The following is a 22,416-nucleotide window of genomic DNA, read 5'->3' as shown; positions in this document are numbered from 1 at the left end:
TTTTTTTTTTTTTTTCTTTTTGATGTAAAGGTTTATCGTTTTTCTTTGAGGTTACCCTGTGATTTATAATTTTCTTGCCAACTTTAGCACAGTCCCTTGTATCTTGTAGTTGTTTTGACTTCCCTACCATTTAGAAGTTCTGTAAACACACAATTTTTTCCCTCTTTTTGGTTTGTAGTTGTCCTCATTTGTCAGTTAACGTGTCTGGTTCCCTGTTTACAGTCTTGTAGGTTTATTTACTTTGGATACTCCATAACTGGGTTGGTTTCTGGGTTCTGTCATCACATGTGTTAATGGGCGATTGTTGTTTGCTGTTGTTGGTTCTCTGTCCAAAGAACTCCTTTTAGCATCCCTTGTAAGGTTGATGGAGTTTTAACAAATTCCCTTAATTTATTCTTATCTGGAATTGTCCTAATTTCACCATCATATTTGAGGGACAGTTTTGCTGCGTATTAATTCTTGGTTGGAAATTTTTATCTTTCAGGGTTTTATGAGCTTGGCCTTACTGGTTGCCCCTTGTAGGTAACTTTTCATTTTTCCTGTGCTGCTGTCAGGATTCTTTCTTTGTCTTTGGTTTTGTTGGATTTGATGATGATGTGTGTTCTGGTTACCTAGTGCCACTCTGACAGGAATATTCCATAAATGGGATGCTTCAAAACTAGCTCAGCACAGAAAATTATATGAAGCCCAGCCACTCAACCAGGCCCAGCCACATTCACATACAAACTGAACTACCACAATATGTCTTGGTGATTTTCTTTTGGGTTTATCCTGTTGGGAGTTCGTTGGACTTCTTGAATGGATATATTCTCATCTTTCATCATACCAGGAAAATTCTCTTCCAACATATCTTCCACAATTTTCACTGTGGTTTTATTTGTCTTTTCCTGTTCTTAAATTCCCATTACACATAGGTTATTCCTTTTGATGGTATTCCACATGAATGTTAGGTTTTCTTCATTTTGTTTTGATCTTTTTTCTGTTGGATCCCTTTCCAGTGAAGTATTGAGGTATTTGTTTTCAGTCTCACTAATTCTGTCTTCTGTTGAGTCAGTTCTACTCTTTTACCTGTTCAATGTGTTATCTATTTCTTAAAATTTAGTATTAATCTTCTGGATTTCTATTTGTAGATCTTGTATCATTTCTGATTTTTCATTTAGTTTGTCATTTTGGTTTTGTATTGTTTGTCGAAATTGTTCTAGGGTTTTCTTCATGTTTTCCTCAATTTTGTCAGTGTTTTCCTTCAATCTGTTGAAGGTACCTAAATATAATTCTTTTGAATTCCTTATCAGGGAGTTCCAATGCTGCTTGTTCCTCAGGGATGTGTTCTGGGTCTATATCCTGGTCCCTGTTTCTCCTGCTTTATCTTGCTTCTTTGTGTGGACTGTAATGGTCTGTTGTCTCCAGGACATTGTGATGTTTTTGTGTTTATATTTAATTGGTGATTGTATGTTTGCCTTGCCCACGATTTTTTGTTTTGTTTTGTTGGGATGTTATCTATGTAAGCTGGGTGCTGTGCACCTCTGTTCTATAGTTGGCAGTGCTTATACACTGACCACCTATCTCCTTTCCTGTTGTCAGCCTCCCACATGTCCCTGCTGTTTTTGGCAAATGCAGCTTATTCTTAGGTCCCTGGAATCTGATGGAGAATGCCCTCACTTTCAGTATCCAAAATAGCTGCCTCTTGTAAACATTCAAAATAACTGTGCCCTCGGTCACTTTAAATATCCAAAATGGCTATCACTTGTAAACAATTAAAATGGCTGCACCCTCCAGACAGCTGAAAGTCAACAGCTCAAATTGTCTCCCTCCTTGCTGTTTCCCTTCCTAGTCATAGGCCATTAGCACAGTCATCCCTGCAGCCCTTGGTGACCAGGGCTGATCTTTAGGTCAGTTCTCAGTTCCCAACCCCACTTGAGAATATTCAGGCTGTTAGTGCCGTCAGAGTAGCTGACAGTCTGCAGCTACGTCTATCTCTGTACTCACTGTTTTCATGCAGGTTTTTCCACTGGTTGGTGCCTAATCCACTTCGGTGTACTTCCTTTCAAAGCTCAGGGCTCCAGGATTATCTTCTGCATGTCTGTCAATTAGTTTCTCTTTTCTTTGTTGAAGAGGGTCTGTGTAGCTTGTCTGTCTATTCTGCCAGCTTAGCAGAAGTTATTCTGCTGCTTTCATTGACATCCTCTCCATTGACTCTTAAATATGACGTGCTTCACTCATCTTTGTACCTGCTATTGTCCAACGTGAGTTTCAGTTTAGTAAGTTATCTCTTAGGTAAGATTCCTGACTCTCAAAATTCTGTGATTTTTTTTTTTTTTTTTTTTAGCTTAGACAGGAGGAGCCCTGGTGTCACACAATGGTTAAACTCTTGGCTGCTAACTGAAAGGTTAGCAGTTCATACCCACTCACTACTCCATGAGAGAAAGATGTGGCAGCCAGCTTCTGTGAAGATTTACAGCCTTGGAAAGCTTCTGGGGCAGTTATACTCTGTCCTGTAAGGTTGTCATGAATCAGAATTGACTCAACAATAAAGGGCTGAGTTTGGTTTTGTTTAGACAGGAGTCTAGAACAGATTGAATTAAAATTAATATAAAATAAAAATTATCTTTCTTATCATTTGAATATCATGCTCTTACCAGTTGAATATCTGGGAAAAATAAAGCACTTCTCCCATCAAATATGTAAAATACTATATTGTATATTTCTCATTAGTGTTATTTATACTGACTTTTTCCTTGTAGTGTTTACCTCTTGTGTTCCTTGTTATTATTAATAGATTTATCTTTTTATCCCCCAAGGCAAGAAAGAATGCTGATGGGAGAACCATTTCCCTAAGTGTCAAATTGTGGAACTGGTTGCCATGATGGGTGAGTTCAAACTACAAACATATTTGAACTATAATTAAAGGACAGAATAGGAGAGAAAAAAATTTCTCTATTATGTGTGCATAAAAAAACATTTGACAAAGAGATTTTATAATGTTGTAGTAGGTTTCTATAATGTTTTGTGTTTAGGTACTTAATAGATTTTCAGTTAAAGCACTTAATTGAGTTAAGTGAAATGACAATTTTATGCAGGGTATAATAGAGAAATTCAGAAGGAACTGTTGAGAATAATTGTTATTTTTCTTAGAGTGTGGTAGCAAGAGAGATTATTTGATAAAGAAACCTGATTTGTAAAGACTGAATAAAACAACAAAAAACCCACTGCTACCAAGTCAGTTCTGACTCAGCATCCCTACAGGACAGAGTAGAACTGCCCCTATTTTGGTTCTCTAGTGCCACTGTAACAGGAAATACCACAAATAGATGGCTTTAACAAACAGGAGTTTATTCTCTTACAGTTTAGGAGGCTAGAAGTCCAAGTTCAAAATATCAGTTCTAGGGACTGGGTGAAAGCTCCTCAACCCTGTGCTTCAGCTTTACCTTTTGGTCCCGGCCCAGTGAAGCTGGAGGCTTCTCTTAACTCAGGCAGCTGCTGGCAGTTGAGGCTGACACACCCAAGGTTGACAAGTAAAATGGCACAGTCACAAGATTATCAAACAACACAGCAGACTACTAGTTCAAGTTCAGAAATAGTCCCAAGCTTGGCAGTCAACCATGGCAGTCTGTTGAACAGTGACTCGGCTACATGCAGGATCTAAGTGTGCCAAAAGCTTAGAGACCTTTCTCAAAGCTATCTTTTTATAATATTGAAAGCAGACCCATATCCCTAAGGCAGCTCCTCTAGTAGATTGCACGATGGTGTTGATTACCAGTCTCATCATTGGGAATAAGTACATCTAACTGCCTAGCCACTCAAAACCAGGCTCAGCCAAGTTGGCACACAGCTTAACTACCAGAGCCCCATAGGCTTTCCAAGGCTGTAAATTTTTACGGAAGCATACTGCTTCATCTTTCTTTCGCAGAGCCCCTGGTGGGTTCAAACCACCAGCCTTTTGGTTAGCAGCCAAATGCCTTGACCTCTGCATCACCAGAGCTACTTCAAAGACTGAATAAATGCTGAGAAATGTATTATTATTAGCCAACAATCTGATAGTACAGCCTACAGAAAATAGCAGCATTAGAAATAATAAACATTTATAACAACATAAAGCAGTAAATCATTGGCAGCCAGTGAAGCTATGTTTTATAAGTTTTGAATATCCTGTGATATCAGCCATAATGCTAATAGAAGGAATAAAGTATGGGAATAGGTTGTGTGTGTTTCAGTTTTCTTTCTTTGTCCTTTATCCTTTATTCTTTTCCCTCTTTTGAGGTTGAGGGTTCCAGTGTATGGCAGGGATTGGTCAGGGAAACATTACAAACAGATGGAGAAATCGAGAAAGTTGACTGAGTAGTTAGAAGCTGAATTTCTAAATAGATTGATTTTGATACCTTAACAAACTTGCCAGAGTTTGTTTTTATTACAGATGTTATACAACTTACTTAAAAAATTAAGAAATGTATTATCTATTCATACATTTATGGCACATTGTAAGCTGAAAAGTTTAATGTGTGCATGTTTTAGTGGAAAGGATGTACGCTTTCAGCAGGTCTGTTTGTGGCAAGTGCAAGCCCAAATTTCATCTTCTTGCTTTTTAAGTTTCTCCTCCGCTTTCTCTTTTGTAACTGTGACAGTAATGTCCTAATGTAGGACACATTCTCCACTTTAGCCAGCCTTACCTCTAACTTCAAATTAGATAATCCTTTACTAAACTCTGGGAGCTCTGGTGGTGCAATAATTCAAAGTATTCAGCTTCTAACCAGAAGACCAGTGGTTCGAACCCATCAGCTGCTTCGCAGGAGAAAGATGAAGCAGTCTGCTTCCGTAAAGATTTACAGCCTCGGAAACCTCTGGAGCAGTTCTACTCTGTCCTATAAGGTCACACTGTGAGTTGGAATCGACTTGATGGCAGTGGGTTTAGTTTGATTTCTTACTGAGCTCCTGTTAATTTTCATTGGGAAACTCTCATTTGTACTGTTAAGCTATGTATTAATCTGTTTGATTTCTACCATCCTTCTCAAATGAAACTTTACTGTGGTAGTCAGCAAAACAAAGAACAGTTATTGCTCAAAAACATACATGTGGGTGGTGGTGGTGCTAGGTGCCCTCAAGTCAGTTCTGACTCATAGTAACCCTGTCTGCAACAGAACAAAACACTGCCCAATCCTGCATCATCCTAACAGTCTTTGCTATGCTTGAGCCCATACTTGCTGCCACTGTGTCAGTCCATCTCATTGAGGATCTTCTTTGTTTTTTGCTGACCTGCTTTACCAATCATGATATCCTTCTCCAGGGTCTGGTCCCTCTGACAATATGACCAAAGAATGTGAGGCGAAGTCTGGCCATTCTTGCTTCTAAGGAGCATTCTGGCTGTCCTTCTCCCACTTATGTCTGTTGGTTTGTTGTACTGTGGTGGCTATGCAAGAATGCTGGAAGCTATGCCATCAATATTTCGCATATCAGCAGGGTCACAGGTTTCAGTGGATGTTCCAGACTAGGGAGAAGGATGTGGTAGACCACTTCTGAAAAATTGACCACCAAAAACCTTATGAATGGCAGTGAAGCATGTACATAAGTAGTGACGGAAAAATACAGATACTTAAAAGCATGAATCACATATTTGATTTTTTGATTGATGATGTTCTCCTACAGTTACTTCTCAAGTATACTGAATAACCTCATAAGATATCCAATTAATTCAACATTTCTGGGTTTTGTATGAAATTATTTCTCAAATATTTTGTTTTTGTGCTCAACTTTTTAACATATATCAGAATCCTACTGCTGCTTCTATGTGCTCATTGGTCAAGATCTTGGATTCTCTGGGCATCCTCACTGCCTATCTGGTCACCTCATGATCCTATGATGTTTATAATCTGCCTAGTAAGGAGCTCTGGTGGCACAGTGCCTAAGGCATTTGACTGCTAACCAGAAGATGACAGTCCAAACCCACCAGTTACTCTGTGGAAGAAAGATGGGACAATCTACTTCTGTAAAGATTTACTGCCTTGGAAAACCATTAGGGGTATAGCTTTGAGTCAGTATGGATTTGATGGCAGTGAGTTTGGTTTGTTTTTTTTTTTTTTTTTGGTTTAATCTGCCTAGTACTCTTTGCCAATGCAAGGATTCTTAGAATTGTTAGTACAGTCCTTGTACTGTGAATGAATATTATAATGAAATGTGCAAAGATCTGGAATTTGAAAACCAAAAAGGAAGACCACACTCAGCATTTCTCAAGCTGAAAAAACTGAAGAAAAAATTCAAGTCTTGAGTTGCAGTATTGGAAGGTTCTATGGGCAAAATACTGGATGATACAGGAAACATCAAAAGAAGATGGAAGGAATACAGAGAATGACTATACCAAAAAGAATTGGTCAATGTTCATCCATTTCCAGAGGTGGCATATGATCAAGAACCGATGGTATTGAAGGAAGAAGTCAAAGTTGCATTGAAGGAATTGGCGAAAAGCAAGGCTTTGGGGATTGATGGAATACCCATTGAGATATTTCAACAAACAGATGCTGTGCTGGAGGTACTTACTTGTCTGTGCCAAGAAATTTGGAGAGAGCTACATGGCCAACTGACTGGGAGAGATCCATATTTGTACCCATTCCATATTTTGTACCCATTCCAAAGGTGATTCTACAGAATGTGGAAATATCAAACATCATCATTAATATCACATGCAAGTAAAATTTTGCTGAAGAGAATTAAAAATGGTTGCAGCAATATATTGACAGGGAACTTCCAGAAATGCAAGCTGGATTCAGAAGAGAATGTGGAACAAGGAATATCATTGTTGATGTCAGATGAATCTTGACTGAAAGCAGAGAATACCAGAAAGATGTTTCCTTGTATTTTATTGACCATGCAAAGGCATTCAAGTGCATGGATCATAGCAAATTATGGATAACCTCGAGAAGAATGGGAATCCAGAAAACTTATGAGGAACCTGTACATGGACCAGGAGGCTGCCATTTGACCAGAACAAGGGGATACTGCATGGTTTAAAATGAGGAAGGGAATGTGTCAGGGTTATATCCTTTCACCATACTTATTCAATATGTATGCTGAGCAAATAATCCAAGAAGCTGGACTATATGAAGAGAAACGTGGCCTAAGGATTGGAGGAAGAGTCATTAACAACTGTGATAGGCGGATGATACAGCCTTGCTTGCTGAAGAGGCCTTGAAGCACTTACTGATAAAAATTAAAGACTACAGTCTGCAGTATGGATTGTACCTTAACATAAAGAAAACACAAATCCTTACAGCTGGACCAATAAGCAACATCATGATAAATGGAGAAAAGATTGACATTGTCAAAAATTTCATACTTGGTTCCACAATCAACACCAGTGGAAGCAGCAGTTAGGAAATCAGACAATGTTATTACACTGGGCAGATCTGCTGCAAAAGACCTCTTTAAAGTGCTGTTTTTTAGATAATGGATTTTCAGGACAAAATTTCAATTGGTGTAAATAAATAAATAAAGCACTGAAGAGCAAAGATGTCTTTTTGAAGACTAACCTATGCCTAACCCAAGCCATGGTGTTCTCGATCACCTCATATGCATGTGAAAGCTGGACAATGAATTAGGAAGACTGAAGAAGAGTTGATGCTTTTGAGTTAAGGTTTTGGTGAAGAATACTGAAAGTATCACGGACTGCCAGAAGAACTAACAAATCTGTCCTGGAAGAAGTGTAGCTAGAATGCTCCTTGAAAGCGAGAATGGCCAGACTTCCTCTTACCTACTTTGGTCATGTTGTCAGGAGGGACCATCCCTGGAGAAAGGATATCATGCTTGGTAAAGTGGAGGGTCAGCAAAAAAGGGGAAGGCCCTCAATGGGATTGATAACAGTGGCTGCAATGGTGGGCTCAGGTATAGCAAGGATTGTGAGGCTGGCAAAGGACCGGGCAGTGTTTTGTTCTGTTCTACATAGGGTTGCTATGAGTCAAAGCTGACTCGACGGCACCTAACAATAGGAGTTGGAATTGACTTGATGGCAGTGAGTTTGGTTTTACCGGTTTTATCTGCCTAGTATACTTTGACCACCACAAGCATTCTTAGAATCATTAAAACAGTCCTTGTAGTGTGAGTGTGAGTGTGTTAATATGAGTGTAAGTATATTTTATGGAGCTCTGGTGATGTGGTGCCTAAGGCATTTGACTACTAACCAGAAGGTTGGTGGTTCAAACCCACCAGCTGCTCCGCAGAAGGAAGATGGGGCAGTCTACTTCTATAAAGATTTACTGCCTTGGAAACCCAATGGGGGTTGCTGTAAGTTGGATTCAACTCAGTGGAAGTATTTTATTTTTGTAATGTTCACACTCTTCCTTAATCATTTATGGGTTTGTTAGCTAACTCTTTGTCAGACTGCTCAAAGTAAGTATCCCACTGGATACTTAACTACCTTGTGATTCTTCAAGACAGAAAAAGAAGAAACTTAATAAAATTTATTTTGTATGTCATCTCCCTAAGAAATTACTTTTTCCAAATTACTTGTTGTTGTTGTTACTTGCCATCGAGTCAGAGCCAACTCATAGCGAACCCTTCCTTGGGTTTCCAAGGCAGTATCACTACAGAAGTCGATTGCCCAGCCTTCCTTCCGTGGAGTAGCTGGTGGGTTTGAACTGCCAGCTTTCTGGTTAGCAGTCAAATACGCCTCTTGCTTTTTTACATCTACAGTAGAAAGCAGTAGGTATTTTTTGTTGGAAAGGAAAATAAATATGATAAGAGATTGGGAGCACTGGTGGTGTAGTGCCTAAGGCATTTGACAGCTAACCAGAAGGCTGTTGGTTCAAACCCACTAGCCATTCCTCAGAAGGAAGGTTGGGCAATCTGCTTCCGTAGAAGTCAACCCAAGGAAACCCAAGAAAGGGTCGCTATGCATCAAATTCACTCGATGGCAGTGAGTTTGGTTTGTTTTCGGATAATAAGAGATCAAACTCAGGCATTTATTTTGGCATAATGATCTTAAACACATAAAAATGTCTAAGTTCAAGTGTTAAGTTTTCTAATAAAGAAAATAATTGGAACAGCATAAATATATTTAAGTATTAAGAGTTTCACTCTCTGCAAAGCAGAATAAAGATCTTACGTTGTTGAAAAGTTAATGTCAAATAACATTGTCTGTTTTGGTTTTGTGACAATAACATGGTGTAAATACGTTGTACCTGAGTGACTTGGTTATCAGTTGGACTAAGCTAACATGTCAAAATTTTATTTTATAAAGGATACTTTCTATAGTGTTATAAAATTATCTCTAAACCAATGAAAACCAGAACAACCAGGAGATAGTATCTCACCCCAGACTGATAGCAAAGTTCAATAAAAAAGAGAATAATAAATTTTGTCCAGGATGTGGAGAGATTAAGACTCTCATACACTGCTGGTGGGATGATACAACTATTGTGAAAATCGGTATGGTGATTCCTTAAAAAGAAATACCATTTGATCCAGCAGTCCCATCGCTAGGCATATATCCTAAAGAAGTGAGAGGAAGAGCACGGACAGATACATGCACACCCATGTTCATTGCCACACTGTCCACAATAGCAAAGAGATGGAAACAATCTAAGTGCACATCAACTGAGGAATGGATAAACTGGTACATGCACACAGTGGAATATTATGCAACCCTAAAGAATAATGTGGAATCTGCAAACTGCCGCATAATGTGGGTGAACTTGTGAGGACATTATGCTGAGTGAAATAAGTCAAACACAGAAGGACAAATACTGTCTTAGTCCACACCTGTAAAAAGTCAAGGAAAGATGTATACATGGAAGGAAACTTTGTTGGTTACCAGGGATAGGAGGGGAGGGCAGGGTAATTCCTAGGTAGGTTGGGGGAAAAAAAATTGTGTGTGTGTGTGTGTGTGTGTATACCAAAGATTAAGTGAGGGGGAAAGGGGAAACTTCTGTTTGTGGGGCATTGAATTTATGCTAACAGTGGTGGAATATTTTGGAAAAGGATCGCAATAATGGTGGCAGAACATGAAAAATGTCATCAGTGTCTCTGAGCCGTAATTGGGGAAGTTGTTACGTTAGCAAATGTCTTGTTGTATATGCTTTCACCACAGTAAAAGTTAAAAAAAAAAAAAAAAAAAAAATCTCTAAACCAAAAATGCATTCATTAATACAACCAGTGGAACCATTAATTTTTAACTTTTAATATGCAGCTAGTTTTCACCACAAAACAGAATATTGACAGTGTTGCTAAATTAAAACAATAGAGAAGTCAGCTATTTGTGAGTGTGAAAGAGTTTTGCTATCATTGAATTGCCAGGTAATTTTTAATGATTTCTAAAAAGACTGGTGGCATAGTGGGTAAGACATTTGGCTACTCACCAGAAGGTCACCGGTTCACACCAACCAACTACTCCATGGGAGGAAGATGAGGCAGTCTACTTCTGTAAACATTTACAGCCTTGGAAACCCAGTTGGGGTTGCTATGAGTAGGAATCAACTCAGAGGCAGTGGTTTTTGGTTTTATTGATTTTACACTAGTAAATTAAATCTAATGATAATATGTAATTAGTAAATAACACTAATTTTACAGTGTAACAGTTTTGGCAAGTGCTAATTTATGTTCTTTGAGCACTGATAATTTTAAAATGCTCTGTATTATTATATATATTGTTGTTATTGTTAGGTGCCATCGCATTGTCTCTGACTCATAGCGACCTTCTGTACAACAGAATGAAACAATGCCCGGTCTTGTGCCAGTCTCACAATCCCCGCTATACCTGAGCGCATCATTGCAGCCACTGTGTCAGTCCATCTCGTTGAGGATCTTCCCCTTTTTTGTTGACCCTCCACTTTACCAAGCATGATATCCTTCTCCAGAGAATAGTCCTTCTGACAACATTACCAAAGTAGGTGAGACAAAGTCTGGCCATTCTCACTTCCAAAGAGCGTAGTGGCTGCTCTTCCAGGACAGAATTTGTTAGTCCTTTTAGCAGACCATGGTACTTTCAGTATTCTTCGTCAACACTACAACTCAAAAAGCATCAACTCTTACTCAATCTTCCTTATTCATTGTCCAGCTCTCACATGAATATGAGGCAATTGAAAATGCCATGGCTTGGGTTAGGTGCATCCTAGTCTTCAAGGAGATATCTTTGCTCTTCAGTACTTGAAAGAGATCTTTTGCAGCAGATTTTCCCAGTGCAAAACGTATTCTGATGTCTTGACTGCTGCATCCCTCGGTGTTGATTGTAGATCCAAGTAATGTGAAGTCTTTGACAACTTCAGTTTTTTTCCATTTGTCGTGATGCTGCTTATTTGTCCATTTGTGATGAGGATTTTTGTTTTGTTTATATTGAGGTGTAATCCATATTGCAGACTGTAAGTCTTCAATCTTCATCAGTAAGTGCTTCAAGTCATCCTCAATTTCAGCAGGCAAAGTTGTATTGTCTGCATATCACGGGTTGTTAATGAGTCTTCCTCCAATCCTGATGCCACATTCTTCATATAGTCCAGCTTCTTGGATTATTTGTTCTGCATACAGATTGAGTAAGTATGGTGAAAGGATGCAACCCTGATGCACTCCCTTCCTGATTTTGAACCATGCAATATCCCACTGTTCTGTTCTAACGATGGCCTCCTCATCTGTGTACAGGCTCCTCTTGAGTATAATTAAATGTCCTGGAATTCCCATTCTTCTCAATGTTATCCACAGTTTGTTATGATCCACACAGTCGAAAGCTTTTGCACAGTCAGTAAAACACAATTTCACATCTTCTGCTATTCTTTGCTTTCAGCTAAGATCCATCTGACGTCAGCAGTGATATCCTTCGTTCCACGTCCTCTTAATCCAGCTTGCATTTCTGGAAGCTCTCTGTCAATATACTTCTGTAGCTTTTTCTGAATTATTTTCAGTAATATTTTACTTGCATGTGATAGTAATGATATTGTTAGATAATTTCCACATTCTGTGGGATTACCTTTCTTTGGAATGGGTACAGATATGGATCTCTTCCAGTCAGTTAGCCACTTAGCTGTCTTCCAAATCTCTTGGCATAGCCAAGTGAGTGCCTCCAGTGCGGCATCTATTTGTTGAAGCATCTTAATGGGTATTATGTCAATTCCTGGAGCTTTGTTTTTTGCCATTTTCTTCAGTACCATTGGTTCTTGATCATATGCCACCTCCTGAAATGGATGAACACCGGCCAGTTCCTTTTGGTATAGTGACTGTGTATTCCTTCCATCTTCTTTTGATATTTCCTGCATCATTCAGTATTTTGCCCATAGAATCGTTCAATATTACAACTGAAGGCTTACAATTTTTTCTTCAGTTCTTTCAGCTTGAGAATTGTCAAGCATGTTCTTCCCTTTTGGTTTTCTAACTCCAGGTCTTTGCGCATTTCATTGTTATAGCTGACTTGTCTTCTTGAGCTGCTCTTTGAAATCTTCTGTTCAGCTCTTTTGTCTTGTCTTTTCTTCCATTTACTTTAGCTACTGTCCGTTCAAAGGCAAGTTTCAGAGTGTCTTCTGACATCTATTTTGGTCTTTTCTTCCTTTCCTGTCCTTTTAATGACCTTTTGTTTTCTTCTTGGATGATGTTTTTTTATGTCATTCCACAGTTCCTCTGGTTTTCAATTACTGGTGTGAAGTACATCAAATCTATTCATTAAATGGTCTCTAAATTCAGGAGGGATATTATCAAGGTCCTATTTTGGCTCTCTTGGACTTCTTTCAGTGTTTTCAGCTTCAACTTGAATTTGCATATGAGCAGTTGATGGTCTCTTCCACAATCAGCTCCTTGCCTTGTTTTGTCTGAAGATATTGAGCTTCTCCATCACCTCTTGAAAAAAGGTGTTTTCAGTGAGTAAGTCATTGGTCTTAGAAAATTCTATCATGCCATGTCCAGCATTATTTCTGTCACCAAGGCCATATTTTCCAACTACTGGTGATTCTTCTTTGTTTCCAACTTTTGCATTCCGATCACCAGTGAAAATTAGCACATTTTGATTGCATGTTTGGTCAATTTCAGACTGCAGAAGTTGGTAAAAGTCTTCAATTTCCTCATCTCTGGCTTTGGTGGTTGGTGGTAAATTTGAATAATAGTAGTAGTAACTGGTCTTCCTTGTAGACATATGAATATTATTCTATCACTGACAGCATTGTACTTCAGGGTAGATCTTGATTCATTGTTGTGATGATAAATGACACTCTATTTCTCTTCAACTTGTCATTCCCAGCGTAGTAAGTAGATCATGTGATCGTCCGATTCAAAATGACCCAAACCAGTCCATTTCAGCTCCCTAATGCCTGGGATATCTATCTTTATGCATTCCATTTCATTTTTGACAATTTCCAATTTTCCTAGGTTAATATTTTGTAAATTTCATGTTCTGATTATTAATGGATGTTTGCAGCTGTTACTTCTTATCTTGAAACATGCTAATTCAGCAAATGTAGGTCCCAAAAGCTTTACTCTTCCCTCGTTATTATGTCGGTTCTACTTCGATGAGGCAGCTCTTCCCCAATTGTATTTTGAGTGCCTTCTGACCTGAGGGACTCATCTTCTGGCACTATATCGGACTGGGTTTCAGGGCTATTCATGTTTTCGAGTAACATATCAGATAGTGCTTCACTGCTATTCATAAGGTTTCACTGGCCAATTCTTTGAGAAGTGGATGACCCCTTCCTTCTTCCAAGTCTGTCTTAGTCTGGAAGTTCGCTGAAACCTGTCCACCATGGTAGCCCTGCTGGCATTTGAAACACTGGTCCTCCAGCCTCACAGCAACACTCAAGACACCATAGTATGACAAACTGACAGAAAAGTTTGTCTCTCTTAATTGTTCCAAACTGCTCCACTCACTTCCTGGTCTCCCCCTAGCCACTCCACTGCATTATATATATTATTATAGAGTATTTTAAACTGATAATTAAAAATGCTCTATAATATTACATATATTAAAAACAAAACCAATTTCACTCCCATTGGGTCAATCCCGACTCATAACAGCCCCTTTCTGGGTTTCCTGAAGGCAGTATCTCTATGGAAATAAATTGCCCGATCTTCCTTCTGAGGCGTGGCTGGTGGCTTTGAACTGCCAGCCTTCTGGTTAGCAGTCAAATGCCTAGGCATTACGCCACCAGAGCTATCACTTATATATATTATTATAGAACATTTTAAACTCATCAGTGCTCAAAGAACATAAATTAATACTTGCCAAAATTGTTACCTTGTAAAAAATATATGCCAAAAAGTCCTTCAATTACTTTCTTTACTAATTACTCATTATCATTAGTAGATTTAATTTACTAGTGAAAATCAATTAAATTGTCCCCAAGTCTGGCAAAGAATTTATCATTTGCATTACTAGGAAGCACATACTTAGAGTTTCAGGAAGAAACCTTTGATATGTTTGGAAAAGATCAAAAGTTCATGGTTCGTTACTCTTTCCTCAGTTTTGTGACTTAGTAATTTTTATAACAAATGGATCTTTCTTACATTGTGACTAGGTGAGATCATTAAATAGTCTGTTACATGTTTTTAATGTTATTGAACCTTGTGAAGTTTGAGAGAGCACCTCCAACTATCAGTAGGCTATTATTCACAAATGAAGCTCTTCTTTCTTTTTGACTTTATTAAGTATCGATACAGAAAAACTCAAATGAATTCTGGACTTTGAATCGAAATGCTATGAGCTTGGATAAAATAGCTTTATATTCTCCCCACCTCTTTAAATTAAGATTTTATATAGCTTGTTGATGTTTTGTTGAGTCATAGAAGACAATTGTTAAAACTGGGTCTCTTTTGACCCTTATCCTAGGACATTATATCATTAGAAGAATCAGAGTGACTTTCTCCTGCCTATAAATGTCTCATGTGGACTAGTGATCTAGAGGTGGAGTATAGTCCAATATTAATGTTATTTATTTGCGATTCTTAAATAATTAAAATTTTATTTCACTAAAATAATTGAAACCTACCTGTGAAAAATTGTGTTGGATATGTTTGATAAATATATATATTGAAATTACAGTTTTTGTTTTTGTTTTTAAATACTTAGATGATCAACAAGCTTTGAATTCAATCATGCAAGATTTGGCTGTCCTTCATAAGGCTAGTCGACCAGCATTATCCCTACAGGAAACCAGAAAGACAAAATCTTCATCACCAAAAAAACAGGTATTTCTTTCAGTGATCCTTTAATCAAGTATACATTATTGTTCTGTCAGTTATTTCAATTTAATATCCTGTAGAAGCTTTGTTGAAAATATTTAGCTTTTACACTTTTGAATCAAGTATGTTACTGTTGCTTATTATATTCCCATAAGAGTGTGCATTTTTAAAAAATGGTAGAGTTTCATTTAATGTGGTATCTGGTCTTCTAGAGCTGATGCTTTTCCAACATGACAACTAGAAATATAGCATCCTACATTTCCCTCTAAGCTCATGATGCCATCACAGATTTTGGTTCTCTTTCTTGCTGAGCCTAGATTTAGCAACATAATCTCAACTCACCTCTTTGGCAAACACTATTGATTTGTTGGCACTAAAAAGGAAATCTCCTTTTCTCTACTGTAGTTTAAATGAGAGGCTAAGGAAAAAAATGAGTTAGAAATTTTATCTTATTTCTTAATTTTATTCATGTAACTGATTGATGATTTTATTACAGAATGACATTCGAGTCAAATTTGAACATAGAGGAGAAAAAAGGTAAGCAAGAAAACATTACCTGTAAGTTTATTGATGAAAGTTTCTTTGTTAATGTGTAACTGGTACTTAGACTTAATATAGGCTAAATATTAGAAGTGATTATTGTTTTTAGTTTGTAATGCTGTATAGGAAACAAGATAAGGCTACTATGTAATGTACCCTTTAAATATTACAATTTCCTTCTCTGTCGTTTTGTCATACTGTGCTGGCTTACCTGTTGCTGTGGTGCTGGAAGCTATGCCACCAGTATTTCTCATACCAGCAGGGTCACCTATGATGCATAGGTTTCAGCAAAGATTCCAGACCCAGACAGACTAGGATGAAGGATGTGGCCGGGTTCACTTCTAAAAGAAGTGGCCACTGAAAACCTTATGAAGAGCAAGGAAACATTGTCTGATAGAGAGTGCCAGAAAATGAGTCCCTTAGGTTGGAAAGCACTCAAAATTTGACTGGGAAGAGCTGCCTCCTCAAAGTAGTTGTTAGATGCTGTAGAGTCAGTTTCAACTCATAGTGTTCTCATGTGCAACAGAGCAAAACACTGCCCAGTCCTGCGCCAGCCTCACAATCATTGCTATGTTCGAGCCCGTTGTTGCAGACACTTGTTAAGGATGTTCCCTTTTTTCTGTAATCATCTAGTTTACCAAACGTGATATCCTTCTCTAGGGACTGGTCACTCTCCCTTCTAAGGCGCCTTCTAGCTGTTGTTCTTGTTGTTGTTATGTACTGTCGAGTCAGACCTGACTCATAGTGACCCCTTCTTAGCTTTCCGAGGCAGTATCACTACGGAAGTAGATTGCCCGTCCTTCCTTCCAAGAAGTGGCTGGTGGGTTTGAACCTCCAGCTTTCTGGTTAGCAGTCAAGTGCCTTAGGCACTATGCTACCAGAGCTCCTCCTAGCTGTACTTCCTCCAGAACAGGTTGGTTGGTTCTTCTCGCGATCCATGGTATATTCAGTATTCTTCACCCATTAATTCTTCTTTGGTCTTCTTAAATCGTTGTCCAGCTTTCACATGCATGTGAGGCTATTGAAATGACCATGGCTTGGATCTGACACACCTTAGTCTTTAAAGTGTTCCTTAACACTTTAAAAAGAGGTCTTTCATAGCAGATTTGCCGGTGCAATAGTCTTTTTGACTTCTTGACTGCTACTTCCAGGAGATCAAAATATAGTTGACCTTTGTGATGAGGATAGAGTAAAGCTTTTGGGACCTTCAGTTGCTTATGGAGCATGATTCAAAATGACTAAGAATTGCTGCAGACATCCATTAATAATTGAAATGGGGAATATAAGAAGTATGAATCTTGGAAAATTAGAAGTTGTCAGAAATGAAATGGAATGCATAAAGATATATCCTATGCATTGGTGAGCTGAAATGGACTGCTATTGGCTCTTTTGAATCGGGGAATCATATGGTCTACTATTCTGGAAATGACAAATTGTAGAGGAGTAGCATCACATTGATTGTCAAAAAGAATGTTTCAAGATTTATCCTGAAGTGCAGTATAGTCACTGATAGGATAATATTCGTACACCAGGAAGACCAATTAATACTACTATTGTTAAAATTTATGCATCAATCACCAAGGCTAAAGAAGATGAAAGATTTTTAATATATGTGGATGACACAACCTTGCTTGCTGAGAGTGAAGAAGATTTGAAACACTTACTGATGAAGATCAGAGACTGTAGCCATCAGTATGGATTATACCTCAATATAAAGGAAACAGAAATCCTCACAATGGACCAATAAGCAACATTATGATAAATGGAGAAAAGATTGAAGTTGTCAAGAATTTCATTTTATTTGGATCTACAATCAGTGCCCATGGAAGCAGCAGTCAAGAAATCAAAGGACATACTGCATTGAACAAATCTGCTGAAAAGACTTGTTTAAACTATTAAGAGCACTTTGAAATCACTTTGAAGACTAAGGTGTGACTGACCCAAGCCATGATATTTTCAGTAGCCTCATACGCCTGTGAGAGCTGAACATTGGTTAAAGTAGATTGCAAAAGAGTGATGCATTTGACTAGTGGTTTTGGTGAGGAATATTGAATGTACCATCAACTGCCAGAGAATGAACAAACCTATCTTGAAGGAAGACAAATGGAAGCTTCCTTAGAAGGAATAATGACCATACTTTGGATATATCAGCAGCAGGGACCAGTCCCTGGTGAAAGATAACCATGTTTGGTAAAGTAGATGGTTAGCAAAAAAGGGGGAAACCCTCAACGAGATGGACTGACACAGTGGCTGTAACAGTGGGCCCAATCACAACAATAATTGTGAGGATGGCCAGACTTAATCTCTTGTACTTTGGTCATACTATCAGGAAGGACCAGTCCCCTGGAGAAGGGTCTCATTCTTGGTGTAAAGTAGAGAGTCAGCAGAAAAGGGGAAGACTTTCAATAAGATGGATTGACACTATTAAAAATGCTGTGATGATGGGCTCAAACATGACAATGGTTGTGAAGGTGGCACAGGACCAGGCATCATTTGTTCTGTTAGAGTCACTATTAGTTAGAACCAACTCAACATTTCCTTTTATTTTTGCTCAGTAGAAATTAAATATATTTCTCTTTATTATTATTCCATCATCCCTGCAGATACTGTACAGAATTTATGTGTGCAGGCTTACCATTCATAATTTTGATTATTCTCGAAAGACTTAAAAGATATGACGTGTATGAAATTAATAACATTGAAGAAATGTGAACTGGAGTGATGGTTTAAGTTATTTAGCAAGGTTGTAACCCTAGCCATCCACTTGGTATCTCTGTCCCAAAATGATGGTGGTTATGGTGGTGGTGGTGGTGGTGGTTGACGATAGAATTGTTAGGAAGACCAATACCAAAACCAAACTCACTGTCATCAAGTCGGATCTGACTCGTAGCGACCCCTCCTTGGGTTTCCGAGGCAGTGTCACTACAGAAGTAGATCACCCAGTCTTCCTTCTGAGGAGTGGCTGGTGGGTTTGAACTGCCAGCCTCTGGTTAGCAGTCAGATGCCTTAGGCACTACACCACCAGAGTTCCTAGGTAGGACCTAATAGTAGTTAGAAATGATGGAATTTCATTTCTGCTGTTTGTGCCTCTTATTAAATTCATTGAGTGAAAAATCTATCAGTTTTAAGAACTTTAAAAGATTAACAAATTATATAAAGATTTTTAAATAATTTACACGGAGATGCTAAAAAATGGGATAAAATAGTTATCCTATACAACTTTTCTGCAGTTGCCTTTTTTTTTTCTGCTTCAGATTTTTTGATGGATATTTCCCTAAAATTTTCATTCACTCAGCACTATTTATTGAGTATTTACTGTGTGTCAGGTACTATATTGGCTTTATGAGAACACAGACATGGTCCCTCCCATTGTGGAGTTTTATAGCTTTGTAGTCCCGAAACTTAGATGCATGCTCTCTAGGGGCAGTACAGGCTCATCCTTTGGCCTGTAGGAAGAAAATACTAGAGTTTTAATATTTTAAAATTTAAGTATTTAAAAATATTTATTTTAGCAATATGCTCATGTAATACAAGTACTTAAAACTGTTGAGTTGATAATAGTGCAAGATCAAAATTTGAATCTCCAAAGGAATGATCTTACTCTTTTTAACAATTTTATTGCATCCCATTGTGTAGATTTGCCACAGTTAATTTGTTTCCTCAATGGATATTTTAAGTTGCTCTTACTCACATAACAATTTCAGCATTAATTAAAAATTGCAGAAAATTTTGAGAGTTATTTTTCCATTTTTACTAAGAGAATAAACTTCACTGTTATTAAACTGTTGAGAATCTGTGAACTTGATCACAAATGAGTTGTGATGATGTTTAAAGTGAATGTTTACACTATTTTTACTTACCTTTGTATCTCTTTAGCCAGTAGGTAACTGTTGTAAGTGTGTTGCTAGACTGTGTCTAAGAAAATAAAATGTTTCAAAATTCTACCTGTATAGAATCCTTCAGTTTCCCAGGCCCCTTAAACTGGAAGATCTGAGATCTAAAGCTAAAATTGCCTTTGGACAGTTTATGGATCTACATTATACCAACAACGAAGTAAGCATTATATACTTCAGCATTTAATAGTTCTTATTCGTGAAAGGAATGTGGGCATTTAAGAAATTGCTTACCAGGGAGGGGAGGGAAAATTGCTAGATAGGTTAGTATATATATATATATATATATGACTGCTTTAGGACTATTGTGCTTTTTTGGGGGATTGACAGAGATATGGATATGGTATGTTAGAGGAACAAAATGTCAAAAGTAAATTTGTAAATTTTGGCTGATTAATGTGGAGTTTTCCATTGTGGAAAATATTAGAAGTTGCCACTGCTAAAAACTGAATGAAGAACTGCTATAGGAGGAAATATATGTAATACTTAGAACTTTGCTACTTATTCATATTATACTTTTATTCTGTCTACTTTACTAATTAAGTTGTCCCTCAAAGTCCTCCAGAGAATTTGTAGTTTGCATTACTAGGAGGTACATACTTAAAGTTTCAGAAAGAAAGCTTTGATATGTTTACTGATTAATGGTCTTTTCCTGTCATACTGTGTACTTGGCTAAGAAACAATAGACCTTTGCAGTCAGGCTTAAATTAGTTAACACTTACATTATTTTAGTGTTGCTTTGGTCATGAGTAGACTGTGTAACTTTCTAATGCAGAAAAATCTTTGCTTGGGAATCAGTACATGTGCTCTTAAGGGCTTGCTTTGGCATTAATGACTTCTGTATTCTGAGGAAAACTTTTTATTATTATTATTTTCTGTAGAATAAGGGTTAGATTAGATGATTTCTGAGGTTTCTTTCAGTTTTTGAGATCTTAAATTCTATAGAGGCAATTTAATTAGCCCATTAGTTTATTTTTATAAAGTATTTATTGAATACTGTTATATCAGGCTTAATGCTGTGACGTGCGTTGTAGGCGATTGTGGAATTTATAGACTTCTGGTAGAAGCAGACAATTAATAAATAAGTTGTTCAAATATGTGAAGATCTTTGAAGGGAAATGCATGAAGTATTGTAAAAGAATAAAGGCCCAGGGTAGTAGATGTCCTACTATTAGCCGAAAAGTTGGAGGTTCAAAAGGTTGGTATTTTAAATCTTTCCTAGAGGTGTCTTGGAAGACAGGCCTGTTGGTCTGCTTCTGAAAGGTGACAGCCTTGAAAACCATATAGAGCAATTCTACTCTGTACACATTGGACCGCCATGAGTCAGAATTGACTTGACAACAACTAGCAACAAGGAAGAGCTAACTGAGGTGGTGATATACTGAGACTTGAAGCCAATCATGCAAAGAATTTCAGAGGAAGGGCATTCCTGGTGGTGAAAAGAGCACATGCTAACATTCTAAGATGCAAAAGACTTGGGTGTTTCAGGAATAGATAAAGTACCGATGGGGAAGAAGTGACTGAGAAAAATCAATGTATTTTTAGTAAAAATTACTGCGAAATAACATGTGGAAGTGCTTGGCAAATATTAAAGCATGTAAAAATAATGTTTGAAAATACTAGATTTTAAAATGAAGTTAAAGAAAATGCTAATGTAGGTGTGTGTAAACAAACTGCGTACAGCTCAGAACTAGAAATATTTTTGTTGATAAAAAAGCATGTTCCAAGCAGTATCTCTGAACAAAGTGATAAGAACTATACTATAGTAATGCTGTAACACTATTTTTAAAATATTATTGGGGTTTTCAGTTAGCTCCGAACACATGTTGTTGGCCATCCTGTTTCTCAGCACTTAAAATCGCCGTCCATGCTGACCTGACTTCCAGCTGGCAGCATCTGAAATTCCGAAGCCTTTCTTGCCTTCAGAGCTATGGCCACTAGGGCTGGTGTCTAGGCTAAAGTACGTGGGGGTGTGGGGATGGAAGGTGGACCTCAGGATGAAGGAGTGGGAGTAGATGGGTTCCACTTGTCCACAAGTAGTAACTTGCTGGATAATATACCCCTTAGGAGTCTCCTTCCTTTCCCTGTCTTCTCTCATTCTCCTCTAAGGATTTCATGGTATCTTTTTCCATATAAATGAATTGACAAATCCTTCTCACAGTATGATTCTGGGGGAAATTAGACTTTTTTTTTTTCCTGGGGGCAGGGGGAGGTTCTAAAATTATGTCATGGAACACTTACAAATGCTAAGACATGCAATATTGCCTTGATCTTCTATCTTACTAGATCTATCAAGATATGACATGATTTGTTCATATTTGTACCTAAGCAAGCTCCCGGTGTTCTCCTAATTTATGTATAGTGCCCCCCCTCCGGATGTTTCTTGAGGATTGACATTTAGTTAACTGTCTGTAGTTCCAGGAACCCTCTCCCAATTGCTAAAAATTGGGAAATTCCATCATTTTCAGATTCTTTTTATCATACTTTCTGAAGGATTGCTAGGAGTAGTTATTATACCATTATATACAGGTGGCCCTTTGATAGAGTTGGCATTACATTTAAGATTCTGTAATAGTCTGTGATTCTGTGAATTAACCAAGTCCTGATTTACGTTTTGACATACCATCCCAAACCAAATGTGTACCCTTGAATAAATGGGTACTAGGAAAAAACATAGAAAGAATATTAGTTTTGGAGACTTGTGAACAAGTGAAAATCTCATTTATACTTCATATTATTCCAATTCAATAAAGATTTTATTTTTAGTATAATATAAATTCCCATGTTCAGGATGAGCCATCATTATTCTCTAAACTTCTGATTTGCATCAATCAAAACAACCAGGACATTTGAATTG

At 37.7% G+C, this 22,416-nt stretch overlaps 1 protein-coding gene across 1 annotated transcript in view; it reads left to right on the top strand.

Moving 5' to 3' along the window:
- The window catches only part of MAP3K2 (mitogen-activated protein kinase kinase kinase 2), a 153,630-nt gene that overhangs the window by 52,837 nt on the left and 78,377 nt on the right, over positions 1–22,416 (top strand). Inside the window, exons 2-4 of the mRNA XM_007956397.2 lie at positions 15,014–15,132; positions 15,623–15,663; positions 19,620–19,719. Of these exons, the coding sequence (XP_007954588.2) occupies positions 15,014–15,132; positions 15,623–15,663; positions 19,620–19,719 (260 nt within the window). The remainder of the gene's footprint in view (positions 1–15,013; positions 15,133–15,622; positions 15,664–19,619; positions 19,720–22,416) is intronic.

Source organism: Orycteropus afer, unplaced genomic scaffold (assembly GCF_000298275.1).
Source record: "Orycteropus afer afer isolate SDZICR_OR568_19922 unplaced genomic scaffold, OryAfe1.0 scaffold00612, whole genome shotgun sequence".
NCBI lineage: Eukaryota > Metazoa > Chordata > Mammalia > Tubulidentata > Orycteropodidae > Orycteropus > Orycteropus afer.
Note: the sequence above shows the minus strand (reverse complement) of the source record. Positions and strands in the feature narration are given on the sequence as shown.